Source organism: Taudactylus pleione, unplaced genomic scaffold (assembly GCF_031769625.1).
Source record: "Taudactylus pleione unplaced genomic scaffold, aTauple2 ptg000535l, whole genome shotgun sequence".
NCBI lineage: Eukaryota > Metazoa > Chordata > Amphibia > Anura > Myobatrachidae > Taudactylus > Taudactylus pleione.
The window spans coordinates 2445359-2460936 of NW_028284937.1; the positions used below are offsets into that span (position 1 = coordinate 2445359).

Sequence of the window (15578 nt, forward strand, 5' to 3'; positions counted from 1 at the left end):
GCCTTCATATTACTTTGTTTCACTTTTTTAAAATTATTTATTAACAAAAAATAAGTATACTAAATTTTTTCTGATAATATTCGTAGAGCATTCATTATAAATTCAGTTGGACGGAGGGGCTCTCCAGGAATTCTCGAACAGGGTTCTAGTAAACTTGGGACCAGCCAGACAAGCATTTTTTCCAGTTTAGTCATCCTTTAAGCCAACAGGCATTAACCAGTAAACCGGTTCATTATAAAATATTTTAGTTTTTTTGGTTTGTTTTAGTCCTCTGATTTGTGGAAAAGTACAGCAAATTCCCATTTTGGGCTTCAATCAACATAATACACCATAACAAAATAAAAACAGCTGCAAACTATTTTAATGCAGAAGACATTTATATATATATATAAAAAAAAAAAAAAAGATACTATATGAAATACATTTTTGTGAAGCTTTTTTTTTTTTTTTACCATACAGAGGCTCAAAAATAAAATATTTATAGAGATGCGCAGATTAACATAAAGACTAATCGAACTGATCAGTTAGTAATAGTGTTAAAACAGGCTGTAAAGGTAAACCAAACAATATGTCTGGCATGTTGAGATCTATTTTTTATTTGAAATAAGGGGTACACAATGGAGTAAGAAAGAGTGCACCTTATGTGAAACACCGGTAGTGTGCAAAATAATATTGACCATGGCACTGAAATCCATTTCTACAGCCGAATTCTGAGATATTTGAAGGCTGGCTGTCCACCATAGTTATCTAGTCTGTGTTCTCATTCAAAGGTTTGTCATATGCATGGATACGCAGAATATACTGCTCTATTGTGCTGCATAAAAAATATTGTAGTCAATTCCCGTGCATTAAAAAAAAAAAAAAGTATTTTTTTAATTTTTTAAAGAAAACTGTATGTATAACACGTGGTTCACCCTAAGTTGACAAGCAGCTATGGATGAAAACTCGGCAGTATTTTGTACATAATAAAAAATGATTGGAATATTCATAGTGTCCATTTCAAGAAATCCAGAAACACGTGGAGTCCACATGCAAATTAAGATGCACATTACAGCCAGAGATGTAGCTCAGGAAAACAGAAACAATTTTCCATTGCCGTGGCCAATAGTTTTGGTTAAAAATTTGTGTTTAAAAAATGCAAAAACACAAGAAAAAAATATGCCCACCCAATAACAGCAACATAACCTATATATTCAATTGGTGAAAATTGTTACAGTAACTAGTGGCAAAACCCCTATTTTTAAATAAAAAATAAAATGGAAAAGCAGGCATTCATTTTGCTTCCCAACGAGGCAATTCAATTCTAGTACCACAACATTGAACATTTTGCTGCTCACTTCTATGGGAAGCGAAGGAAAAATGTGCGATGACGGTGGCTGAGAGCAGCCGGCATACCGACCGTTTCTCCAGCACTACAAGGCTTTCGCTATTAACTGAACTGCCACCCCTAGTATCTATTTCCTCTCCATTATAAGCAATTAGTGTGTGACATTCTGAAATCTGAATTAAGAAAGTTCATTGTCCAGTACCTGTGCAGTTGTTTGAAAATAAAGGTGATCTTTGGTGGACCGAAAAATAAAACTAAACAGATGCTGAACTCTGCAGTAATTAAACACAGGTATATGGTATAAAAGTGTTAATAAATACACTTTAGAAGGATTGCAATAAAAATATATACAAGTACAACTCTATTCATGGACGTCTACCTTGGGTATGGAACCTGTACTTCCCCTGTTTTCGGTGAACAAGAACACTTTGCGTTGTCTCCATACAACAGATGGAGGGCAACACTATTCCAGTCTACACTCGAATACTAACTTTTAATCCTGAAGCACATGAATAGAAATAAAACCATGTATACCCAAAAACCATATGTAACATTGTGCCCAATTATAGCAAACAATGGATTAATCTTTGCTTCCAGCAGTCAATGAGGACCATTCAACATACACAAAGCACTTTTTGGCAAATCTCCGGCACTATCCAACTAAAACAAATTTGCAATGCGTCCAATGAAAAATCTAAGGTTCCAAGTCTTTACTTCTTAGTTAGAATAATAGAAAACAGGTCAAATGTATAAAAATCGCCTCTGTACAAAGTATATTCTTTTAGAATAGTTTAATTAACTAAAATAGTGTCTATTCTTATTGTCTTGAGAGTCCAATGTATAACATTTATACCACTTGCACTTGTTGACCTATGCCCCACAATGTTTATCATAGATATATGTAAGCGAGGGACATCAAACAGTTTTTACAGTATATATATTCCTATACGCCAATCTCGTCATCGAGGTCATCATCAAATGTGTAACCCTGGCCGACTTCCTCTTCATCATCGTCGTCATCATCATCATCAAGCTCTGCACGATGCCTGATGTGCAGATTTCCCTCATGTTGCTCTGGACTATCTGCGATACCTTCATAGATGGAACGTTTTTCTTCTTCGCTGTCCTCTTCATCAATGGATCCATTTCCGTCTGGATTTTCTGAAGTAGTACTTGAGTTATAGTCCAAGCCAGGGCTTGTAATTGGCAGTGTGCTGGGTAGACTGTAATGGTTACCCTGTGGCTCTATAGTGGTGGTGGACTGCGTGTATTTATCATTAACTGAACTACTGACAGAGGAAAACTTGAAGCCTAAATCATGTTGGTCATCTGGACTGCTCCATTCAGAGGTGGGAGGATCTCTGTCCATTACACCTAATACTTCATCCAAGATGGACGGACCCAAGTCAAGGTGAAAGGACAAAATGGATTCTGCATGTTTCAACCCACAATCACTTCCGGGTGATAGCCAATCAAGCTGATCAGCGTTCCCTCCTGCACAGCTGTTGTTCCATAAGCTGTCTTCTTTAGAAGACACATTATTGACCGGGCTTGAAGACACACTCCCTGCACCAGAGCCAATTCCTGAGGACTGTGAGCGTTGACTTAAAGAGTCTGCCATTGTACCTTCCTCATGATCTCCTGAACTAGCCAGTTTCGTGATGCCATTTTTCTTGGAAGTTGGCACTTCTTCTGGTGGAGCCGAGGCAGGGCCATGATTGCTAAGGAAGGAGGTGTCCCCAAACACATCACCTCCTCTTCCAACATGCATGGTATGCCTAAAGTCCCCCAATGGGGCACTGATCATCTCTCGATCAATGCGGGTTCGCTTCTTCGAGTGAGAACTGGACTGCTTGAGGATTGGCATCTTGTAATGGAGTCTGCAAGAGAAAGCACAACATTAATAAACTTGTGAAAGGGGAATCACAAGTCATTATAATCAGTTCATCACATTGTGTTCATATTACTATGAATTTTGTTAATGCAAAACAGCACAGCATTGCGCTTGCTGTTGATGCAATAAAAGTAAACTGAACATGTTCCAGATGAGCATCAGAATGGCAACATTTTTCATTTTTAGAAGCTATAGTAAATATACCCCTAGTGAGAAGAGATACATAGCATGTAGTGTATTATTTATTTCTTACATACATTTAAAAGAGGCATGAGACCCTGATATAAAAAAGGAAACATTTACAATTTACTAGCATAAATCAACCAATGTTATATACAACTGATATATTCTAATGTCCAACTAACCAGATGTAGCAATCTTTTAGGACGCCATAATAATAATATATCCCTAAAGTCTATAGAATTACGCAGCCATTAAAAAAGTCTCATTTGTATATGACATGTACTGGTCCTGCACAAATGAATTAAAAGAAGTCATACTTCTAAAAAGCGCTGCAAAATAATGAAAACAGAGTAATTGGTAGCAGAATCCTTTGACACGGTTTCAAAACTAAATATCCAGTGATGCTTAATCAGTTGAGTATTATGGCAGGAGCCGTTAATCAGAAACAGCAGGATTGCATAACAGTGGCCATCCCTGGAAGAACACTGCATGGGGCGGTTAGGTTGGTGTGGTCTGCGGCTATAGTGAAAGATACAAAACAACAAAAATGCTTGTTGACTGCACACAGCAAATAAACTATGAAAATTTGTTTTTCATAAATTAAAGATCACAAGTTTAATTTAAAAGAACATGTAGTGTACACCTCTAACAGCTCTTAGTCGCTGGCAAAATAAAAGTTGCGGAGCTCATAAACCTCTAACACCTACTCTATTCTCCATGTGCAAGTATTACGTAAGGTGGATGTGTAAGCTGACAGGGATGGGACAGGTACAATGATGGACAGCTATGAGTATAAACTCTGCAGTTATCTAATGTATTTTAAGGTTTATCTTCAATAGCCTACTAATACATGCCATATATCAGCGCCGCGGTCCCTGATGCTGATCAGTTGCCAGTTTGGAGAAACACCTTAAAATTCCCTGACTCGCCAATCCTGGCAGAACGGGGAACTGCGGCACTCAGTCACAGATGTATAATGGGGATGCAGTCAGGAAGCAGACGGTCGAAATGCCGACCGCCGGCTTCCCGACTGTCTAATCCAGGCGGGGTCTAATGATGGGCGCCATTTTTTCTATGCCCGGCATACCGAATGAAGGTAAGCTGAGCGTGGACAGCCGTGGCTTGGAGGGTTATGGGCTCCTGGGGGGGACTTAACCCCCCCCCCCGCCCCGAGAGGGTTAGGCTTAAACAGACCCGGTGGAAGGTTAGGTTTAGACCCCCACATGGCCGGCGGTCTTTCATACCGATTCTGTATATAGAAGTCTTTCATGCACATTCTCCCATGCAACACACAACGATATGTCAAATAATTTGAGTTCCGACAAATTCATGCAAACTCACCGTACTGTGCACATGAGTAGTCATAAATTTGTTATATTCTACTTTTCTTTTTATATTTATTTTATATTTATCTAATGCAGATATAAAAGGTGTGAAGGTTTAAAATATTTGTTATACATTGTTTCTATTATACTGTAATTAGGTCTGCAGAGTTCACCATTTAGAACATTTGCTATTTGCTTTATAATGTCACTATCTCCTTTCTAATCTTTAGTCTGTGTGCCATTATAGCAGCATGCCATGAAGACAGACTATTAATGGCTGGCTGTATGCATGTGATAGATTGTGCATGTCTCTCTTATGTATACAGTGTTCATTTAACCAACAAACACTGGGCCGTTCACAACACACAAGGCACAAGTGCCAATCCTGCCAGATAAGAAAACTTCAAAGTGGCGCCCGAGGCCTTACCCTTGAGATCGGCCTATCTTACTCAGACAAATTACACGTCAGCTAATAGCAATATGCAGTGTAAGCATGTACACAAAGTGGGCGGATGGACTATTAAGAAGGTGCAACACTGGTTTCCCTGTTGATGGCAGCTCTTCTATCTCGCACTACTACTCAAATGCCAATCAGAAGCAAGTGGTGCTGGTGTTTTTAACACCTCTAATTCAAAACATTGCTACTTGCAGCCGCTTTAGCACATATGTTATAATAGACAGAAGTTTAATGGGGCCCATATATATCTGGGATGGAATGCCCCAATGCCCCGTTCTGCCTATGCTGGGGTCGGGGAATCAGGGAAAACCAAACATGTTGGAGATCCTCAATTCGCCTATACCGACCAAACAAATGAGTTTTATAATGCTGTTTTTCCATGAGCTGACGACTGAAAGGCGATTATCGTTGGCTGCCGATAGGTGAATCGGACCGCGGACTGGATTGGCAGAACGTGGAATCGGGGTCGTAGATGTATGGCCAGCATTAGAAATACTTCACCAAAATGTGTAGCTACAAAGTTTAGTTTGAAGATAAAAAAAAACAAAGAAACAAACAAAAGCCCATATTAGTCTTACCTATTTAAGTAGAAATACAAAAAAAAAAATGTCCAAAAGAGGCATAGAACCTTTATGCTGGTTTGAGGGAGTTGGCAGAAGGTCTGAAATATAGCTGGATCCCCCAGGTATATATTTAGTTTTAAAGGACATCCCTGCCCCAGGTGTGTGTGTTTGTGTGTGTGTGTGGGGGGTGAACGTTTTCAGAAATGTAGATAAAAAAAAATAATGCATACTAACCTTGCAAGTGTATTTATTTATTTTATTTAGCTGCCCATCTGTACGTACTGATTATTAATTCTTGGGTGAAAATGTCAATGAGTTACCCAAAAGCATCACAGTTTAATCATACCATTTAGTTTTGAATTAAATATTTCAGTGTTTGGAGACATACAACACAATTACACAATCAAATCATATAGCATTTTAATTGGGTGGGAACAAAATGTATTGTCTTAATAAAATCAAATTGTGTCTGTTCTGTAATTGAAAATCTTTGCGTGTGTGATGTGATCTTTAGATTTTATATTTAAATATATTCCTGGTCATATTTTTTTTGTTTTCACGAAATTTAAAAATATATTTTTGAAAGGACGTTCTTAATTAGATAATGAAAAAAAAATAAAAAAATCACCAGTTAAGCAGTTAGTGACCCAAGTTTCACGGAGCCCCTATAAGCCAGCCAAAGAACATGGAGGTCATCTTGTATGACTGGAGTGTCATAAACCTCTGGTCAGTCACGTGACATACTCTGTTACACAGAAAAACGAGCAGTGGGCCTTGGGTGGGGCTTGGGTCTGTTCTTATTGGTCAGTAACATATCAGTTGGGTTAGGGGTGGAGCCTGTTGAAGGGGTATTGTGGGAAATTATAGTTGTTCCCTCTCTTTCTTCTGGAGATTGACGGTGCAGTACTGTTTCCATATTGCTTTCTATTTTTCAGTATAATACTGTGATTTGTATTCATTGTGTTATTTTTCCATATATAACCTTTCTTTCCTTTGCTAGCCTTATACCTCGTTATTTCTGAATCTAATCTAAAACTTCTCTTTCATTTTCATTTCCTATCCTTCCTTTCCCCTTATTTTCATTACTGTCCATTAATGGATCGCCCCCGCCGTTCTGTCGGCATCCCCGCCCGTTACCTGGCTAACGCTGTGGCTGCGGGAGCGGGGTACACGAAAGAGCTACGCGGCAGGTCCGCAGGCCGCAACCTAGCGGCTGGATGCCACGCGGCGGGCCCCGAAGCGGGGAGGGGGGCCAGACTTCGCGCTGGGGATCGCGGCCGGGTGGCTATTAGAGGGCTTTCTAGCTCTCCCATCCCGGTCGCGATGCCTGCGCGGCGCGCTCCGTTGCGGAAAGCTAATCGGGCTCCCGGACCAAGTGCGGCCAGGCCGTACACGTCCAGGGACACGAGATCCCGCAGCAGGGGGGGGAGGGGTACCCTCCCATCCTGTGCATAAGGCGGCACCCATCGGTTCTAATATCACCAATACGCGGAGAACCGCTGCTCAGCGGGGAAAGGCCATGGTGCCTGCTTCCCCATCGACGCTCGTACACGGGCATGAGGGGGTTGTTCCCGACTTCCCTCTGCCGCAAGATGGGGCTATTATTCCCCCAAGGTCACGCGTGTCCACCCGTTCGGCGGGTGCAAGGGACCATAGGAACGCTCGGTCCCTTGGGGCAGGGGGGATGGCAGTCCCCTCCCTGCTTCGTGGGGAGCGTGCGGACCGGGCAAATAAGCGCAGCAGGAGACGTCTGGCTGACAGGAGGGGTGGTGAAAATGTTAATGGATGCAATCCGCGAGATAGGGAACACATACTGTTCCCCCTCCGACAGCAGTGACTCCGCAGCAACGGATTGGGATGTTTCTGACGGGGGGGCTTTCGCATGGGCCGGGGGATAGTCCACCAGCTCATACTCGCAGGTCTTATGCAGAGGTGGTGCGTGGGACACATGTGTCTCAGCCAGGATCTGTAGCTGGGTCTCATGTGGGGGCGGGGCTGGGCACGGAGACTGTGTCCTCTTTGTGTGCCTCACTGCTCTCTGCACTGGTGCCCTTGTTGGTGGGTAATAGTGGGCACATTGGGTGCGGCAAACGGTCACATAGCAGCGCTCGCGGACCGGCTCTCCGGTGCCATGGGTCCCCAGGCGCACCTGGAGTCAAATCACGGCCTGGGAGGTGCAGGCGCGGCCGAATCTCTAGCACATGGGCAGTCTATTTCTGTGCAAGACAACAATGTTTGTGTCCCAGCAGGTGAAGGATTATCGGAGTTGGACATGCATCGCCAAGCAGGAAGTGTCATAAACCTCTGGTCAGTCACGTGACATACTCTGTTACACAGAAAAACGAGCAGTGGGCCTTGGGTGGGGCTTGGGTCTGTTCTTATTGGTCAGTAACATATCAGTTGGGTTAGGGGTGGAGCCTGTTGAAGGGGTATTGTGGGAAATTATAGTTGTTCCCTCTCTTTCTTCTGGAGATTGCCCACCCTCCCTCCCTATGGTTTTAGGACGATTGTTTAGGTTATGTCAGCTTTTGTTGGTGTGGCAGGTCTTGAATGACCCTTGTTATTAAGTGTAGCAGGGTGGATCTTTTTTCTTTGATTTCTGTGGAGTTGCCCGTGCGGACGGGGCGGACTTGAGGGCGCAGTCAGCACCACCGGTCCAGGTGGCTGCGGTCCCCCTAGGATGTGCGGGGGCTCCACATGTTGTGATTCCCACATGGTAGGGCAGGAGGCCTAGGCACCATGCGAGTTGTAAGGGGCAGTTGGTCCCGAAGTCCCCCTTTTCCTGCTGAGCTGTTCAGGCCCGCAGTTGTTTGTTATTTTTCTTACTTTGTATGATAAATATGTTATTTCATTTAGGCCATTCAAGCCCCCGCCACCATTTTTGCCTTAGTATTTAGTGAGGAAATGCATGATAATTAGTTAAGTGATATCTAAATCATGAAGCACCTAATAGGTTTTAGTTTCTTGAAGTTTAATAAAAAGCTGACCCAAGTTTCAACCAATGCTATGTCTCTGCTTCGTTATTTTAGATAAGTTGGGGTGCGAGTGGTGTGGCATGAGTGTGTTGAGTGATCTGACCATAGAGCGTTTATGCTTCCTTCCACCTGCTTGTTACTGTAAAGCAACTATAGAAAGCTATTCCCACTATTTGCATTCTCCAAGATGCACCAGCAGTTCATACTCTAGTAAAATCATGGTTTGGTATTTTTAAAGGATTCCCAACAAGAAAGACCAAGACAATCTTGAAAAAAGTTATGAGAGATATACGAATTACTATTATGTAAAACAAAAGTGGTCACATGCTTGAGCCATAAATCTGTACCAAACTGTGTGGACTATTTATCATCGGAGACCGTATGGCCACTGATGATTAAGTATTGAACTTGCTGCGAGGGATACTTAAGTATCCAACTCGCAGTGGGGGATAGATTACACCGGAGCAATTCATCATTGCTCCGGTGCGGGGACAGCTGCTTCGGAAAGTAGCTGTCCCCTCGGATAGTATTGCAGCTACAGGTGTAGCTGCGTTACCTTCTCCCCAAGGACACGCATGCGCACAGCTGCTGGGGAGGTAGTGTGGAGGCGACGGAGAAGGAGGCGCGGGGATCTGAGAACAAGCGCCCCCTGAAAATGGTGCTTGTTCTCGGAAGCAAACTCCGAAAACTTTCGGTTTTCGGAGTTTGCTGCATATCAGGGGGTCCTTTTAGGACCCCTGATAATGAAAGGCCCGGTAACCAAAATATGCGGCAACTAGCACTAGGTTACCGGGCAATTTATCGATGATGAATAGGCCCCTGTGTTACTACAAAGAGAAAACAGAACACTAGCTATTATAGGATATGTTAACAGGAATGCTTGGGACCAGGGGTTTACCCAGATATAGGGTTTTTTCCATAATACAGAGCCTAAAAGTATTCTAAATGACACTTACAAATTTACTGCTGCCTACCCCCCTTCACTGCCCCTGGCATTGCCTTTATTAAGCAGTGCTCCTCACAGTAGGCATAATTCCGAGGTGGACGCTATTGCAGCCATGGTTGCGGAGTCTCAGCGGCTGCAATACGCAATGCTAGTTTCATCCTTCCCCTTGTGTTCTAGCGTGCGCTGGACCGTGCAAGCTCAGAAACGCCCACTCTCAGAGCCTGTGGACAGTGCAAATCCGCCGGTGGTTCCAAACACTCCACTATCGGTGCATCATCACGTCCACCATTGACACTTGCACCAGCCTATGGCTGGCGCAGTGTCTTCTTCTCAACTCCGGCTAAATATGGCATCTGTGGCTGCGGCTCAGCATTCGGCAACGCAACTGCGTTCTCCGATGCGCCCGTGACACTCCCATGAGATGGCCTTTTGTGGCGCACACTACAAGTCACCTATCAGGAAAGCCCATGGTTTAGCCTCGCCGGTACTAATGCTAGCACCTCCATACGTGACAGAGAACTCCGAGGGTTTTCAGGATTTTTCGCGCATGCGGAGTATCAAATTGTCGCTCAGCTGCGCAAACATTGGCGCTAAGTCAGTCTCTGCACCAGGCCCAGTGCCTGTAGGAGTATACAAATGTTCATCATGTTACATATCACAGAGCTGCGTCAAATTTACTTTTTACCATTCTTGTTTTCGCAGGTTTTCGGGTTTCATAAGAAAAATTTTAAATATGCATTGAAATTTCATTTTTAAGTATGACTACCACCTTTAAAGGCTAAACAGGTTGTCTCCATATACAGTTAGTAATAAAAACAGACACTGAAAATGGCTCATTTATCACTGCTACGCCACAGCTGTAAACCTCCTGACATGAATCACCAGCGTATTTGCACATGATCTGATGTGACACGCATACCTAAATATGTTCAGCATCCTGTAGGAATGCCAGAAAGGTCTCAGGAGGTGATGCCAGTAACACAAGAAGGATGTGAAAGCTGAGAGACAAAGAGGTGCCCAAACCATGCACAGAGACACCCTTCTACACGACAGGCCTGACATTGTCAGACTTTACTGCAGGTGAAAGAGTCCTACGGGTCACATCATTCAATGTATCTGTGTCAGTCATGCTGAATGTATTAGAGACAGTCATGGTAAGATCTACAAGGATATTAGTATTTGAATACTAAAAAGATTACGTTTACTTCATTTGTGGCATTAAGGTATAAACACATTTAGCTGCATTAGGATATAAACTATTCTTGGGACACAGAAGTTACATATATATTTCAAGGATAGCGGCAGAAAATTATTTAGACAAAATAAACTAAATAAAAAAAGGAAAACCACAACAGACTTCGATAATATACTGTGTCTGCCAGTTACTGCCAATCACAGTGTCTGTAGATCTGAAACAGTATGCCTCTCCATATGCTTTAGATCTTAAAATACATTTGTATATGCATTTTTCTATGGCTACTTTGCTAAGATGTCAGGGATAAAGTTATAATATTTATACTTCTGCTCCCTGAATAACAGATAAACCGATTACGTGCTTAGCTCAGCAAAACCTGCATTTTAAAGATCTCCTTTTTTTTTTGTAAAGGGGCCACCCAATCGGAATGTCAGATATCAGACTGTTTTTACTCATAATAGTACAGCATATGATACATGCCTCTGTGTCTACCCCATATATTCAGGAGTTCTATAAAGCCCCCAAAATAAATATTTAACAGATCCTGGCTGCAGCCGAGTGTCTGACACTTGAATAGGGAACAAAGCACCTTCTGTCTGGTTTTGGCTTGTGAAACACAGCTTCAGATGAGACCAGAGTCCCCCCTTTTCCGCTTTACTTAGAAACGAGAAACAAAACCCTACCCCGGTAAATGGTGGGATAGCTGCCCTGGACACGCTTGTCTGTTCTTTGTAATAGGGCAGGACTAGTAAATTAAATTGGATCTGTCAGCCCAATATTAAACTATGTTGGTATCTTATAGGCGTCTTATGAGGATTTGTCTGACTCCATGTCACAATTCACCATTGTAATCATCAATTTCTTCATCTTATATAAGTGAAAGGAATCATTAGCTACAATACGGTCCTGATCTGTCTGTCCATCCATTTGTACGCTATAACCAAGCCATTCCCACTAGTAAATCATGGGTAGATGTACAAAGTCTTGAAGAGAGATCAAGTGAAGAGAGATAGAGAACTAATCAATCAGCTTCTAACTCATTTTTCAAACACAGCCTGTAAAATAAGTTAGGAGTTGATTGGTTGAAGGGTTAGTATATCTCCTTCTAAATTTATAAATGACCAACATAAAAATCTATGACCATTTTTAGAAAGAAGAAAGTATCATAGAAACAGGTCCTAAAATCCCAGCGGAATCAGTCTTCTAGGTCAGAGGTTCCCAAACTTGGTCCTCAAGACACCCTAACAGTCCAGGATTTAAGGATATCCATGGTTGAGCACAGGTCATTAAATCAAAAGACTGAGGGCCTGATTCAGCTTTGGGAATAGAGTGAGAATTCGCACTTAACTGTGTACCTGGACAAACCATGTTTGTCCAGGTACACAGGGGTGTAAATACAGAATTTTTTGCATGTAGTGTAAAGGTGCCTACAAACTTACTGATCTTTTACACGATCTGGCCGATTCCGACGCATTGGAACGACAGATCGTGTAAAAATGCCCAAATTGTGAGTCCCCACTCACGATCACGATGCGCGTCCCCGCTGGTCGCACATCGCATCTACAGGTCTGCCGTGCTGTATGGCAGATGTGCCAATCTGGGACACAATGCACTGGATGCACGATAGATCTTAAGTCAGATTGGACATTATTTACTCCAAATCGTGTGCAGGACTGCCGGTGAGCTGCCGGGGGAGAGATCAAGGGAAATCGTACATTGTGAGCACATCGCCAAGGGTGTAGGCACCTTCAATACTGTATGTAGCCCAAAAATACTGCACAGCGTTATTATTACACTACACTTTAGATGTCAGTTTGGATACATCACTCCCAAATCTAAGGGGCATATGTATCAAAGCTTGATGTGAGATAAAATTGTGAAATATATATCACCAACCAATCAGCTCCAAACTATCATTTCTTAAACACAGCCAGCAAAATGTAAGTGAGAAGCTGATTGGTTGGTGATATATATCTCACATTAAGCTTTGATACATATGCCCCTAAATACCTCTGCACATTTTTTTATGCATATACCCATTCCCAATACAATCATTTGTAATTAAAGTTTTCCTATATGTTGCCTTCTTGTGGAAATACAGTATAGTAAAGCCATTTATAAACATAACTGCCAGTCACTCATCGCATGTGCTTGTGTGCTTTAGGAATACTCTGACCTCTTGAAGAGCCTCCTCCCTACTGCTGCGTTAAATATTCGGTCGATACAGAGAGGTTAATAAAGGATCATGCACTGAAAGGAAGTAAATGAAGTGGGTAATGTTAGATAAAAAAAAGTGCTACAATAGAAACGCACCCGTCTGTATTAGCAAATGCTAGTGGGTATGAGGTCACTGGAATCAATAAGTTCATTTTCTCTACCAGTTTACATGCTTTTCCTTATGCTGTAAACACAAAAATTCGTTACTCTATATAGCTCCCTAAAAGAATAAATAAAAAGGCAGTCTGGGCTGTTACATACAATTCTCATCCTTATTCACATCAATAGATTTTGCCAAATAGCTAAATTAACACTATATTGTGAAAACAATGTTTCAGCACTCTCGAAAATAGTGAATACTAAGGGCCTGATTCAGAGCCGCTCTGAGATTGCGGGCGCTCGCTCTGAATCAGGGCGGGGACCACCCACAGCTTTTGGAAGAGGCCTGGCGATGGTCGCGATTAATCGCAACCATCAGGCTTGCGAGGAGACCCAGTGGTAGGGTCTCAGCTCTCGCAAGCCCCGAGTGGACTTCCTGCTCTAATAGAGCAGGAAGTCCACTAATGACATCACGAGTGATGTCAGTAGGGCCGCCCACAAACGCCAGGCGTTCCTAAGGGAATGCCTGCGTTTGTGCAGCCACCCCTCCTCCCAGCCTACAAAAAACTGGACGAGCTGTCAATCAACATCGATAGCCGCCCCTTCTTGCAGCGAGACCCATTGCGATGGAGCTACCGTCGCAGTACGGATATCGCGCATGCGCACGCCGGAGTCGGCGCATGCGCAGTCGAGGACCATCGACCCGCTTGCGAGCGCTGTGTGCTCGCGAGCAGGTCTGAATCAGGCCCCAAGTCCAGAGAACCTAGTACAGCAGTGTACAACAAATGGCCCATGGGCTGTCAGCAACCGGTGAGACTTCACCTGTGCCCTATAAGCTGGGCAGAGCACTCCGACATTCTCTGCTTTATATGAAGAAAGGTCAGTAGGCTTCTGCATCACATGACCTCCTCTGTACACTTCTGGGTGATCACGATTCACCAATCAGAGGAGGAAAGATGGGTGCCACCGCTTTTCCTTCTGCCCTAGACTAAGTATTATGACCAAAGTTACTAGATTAGCTACTAAGGGCACGATTCACTATGGTACAACTGCGATAGTATGCTAATCCATTGCGATCACAATGCAAACTCAGCACTACATAAGGACGCCCACTTTACATAGCTCACATCCGTAATACTTAGCAGAATAGCAAAACCATTGGTACAATGGAGTACCAACGCAGCCTCACGCATACTTGCACAAGCTCTGACCTTACTCAGAAATTGCTAACAACCACACACTATGAGATCTTAGACTGCATATAGCATCGCAGTGTCTAATTTATGCACGCCCCTGCAACGGCATGCGAACGCACTGGCACGACTGCGTTTCCCCAACCCCACTCCCGTCGCCACCCACAAACGGTGCTTCCGGTCAATCTGCGTGGGGTCTGCGTAACAATAGATAGTTCGCACATGCACAGAATGCAACAATCACCCGATTGCGTGCGTAATCGCAGTTGCGTACGGTAGTGAATCAGGCCCTGAGTGAAGTTTCAGTGGGGTGTGCAGAGGTTTGAGTGGCATGTGGGTGGCAAGTGGATAGTTCTACGTTGCATGTGGGCTCTGATGGCTTGTGGGGGCATTTTAGCATGTGCAATATGGGTGCCAAAGTCATTATGTAACAATTTCTGAATGATTGAAATAAGAAATAATGTGTGGCCCGTTTGAATGTACTGCATCCTCAATTTGTATAGAACCATGTTTTCGATCATAAGGCTTCATACACACAGACACTAAATTAAATGTTGAGCACATATTTGTTACATAATAGGTTCCGAGATGAAAGAACCAGCGTGTTTTAGGCAAGGTCTCTGCTAAATTTAAACTAAAAAGTGACAAATAGTTATAAAGATGGTTTTACCTTGACTGCGGTGAATTCACCAAAATCACACCGTTTCTTTCATCTCTGAACCTATTATATAACCACCATAAATGTGCGTTGACAAGTCTAGTTCAAATTGAGGGGTCTATTTACTAAGCAGTGTTAGTAGACATGAGTGAAAAGTGATAAGGTGCCACTGCCAACCAATCAGCTCTTAACTGCCATCTCACAGGCTGTGTTTGAAAAATGACAGTTGGGAGCTGATTGGCTGGCACCTTATCACTTTTCACTCTGTCTCCTAACACTGCTTAGTAAATAGACCCTTTTATGTAAGGGAATGGACAGAAAGACACTCTCCATCTACCGTAACACTGCTGAAAGCGTTCATGTTCTGCTACCTGCAAACTACAATAGGCTCCATGGAAGCTTCAAGACCTGCTGTTATGCATTAACTAGAGCTGTCTATCAACACGAGCCCTGGGGCAGCGGAAAAATTAATATTAAGGCTTTGCAAAGCAGCTTACTATCAATTTGGGGATGTGACTGAAAGAACAGAACAACTGGCAATCTCCT

At 43.0% G+C, this 15578-nt stretch overlaps 1 protein-coding gene across 2 annotated transcripts in view; it reads right to left on the bottom strand.

Moving 5' to 3' along the window:
• Nucleotides 1-343: 343 nt before the first annotated feature.
• The window catches only part of CDC42EP5 (CDC42 effector protein 5), a 35104-nt gene continuing 19869 nt past the window's right edge, over nt 344-15578 (bottom strand). For both annotated transcript variants that reach the window (XM_088450979.1, XM_088450978.1), the window contains exon 3: nt 344-3207. In XM_088450979.1, the coding sequence (XP_088307105.1) occupies nt 2271-3194 (924 nt within the window). In that variant the 5' untranslated portion in view covers nt 3195-3207 and the 3' untranslated portion in view covers nt 344-2270. The remainder of the gene's footprint in view (nt 3208-15578) is intronic.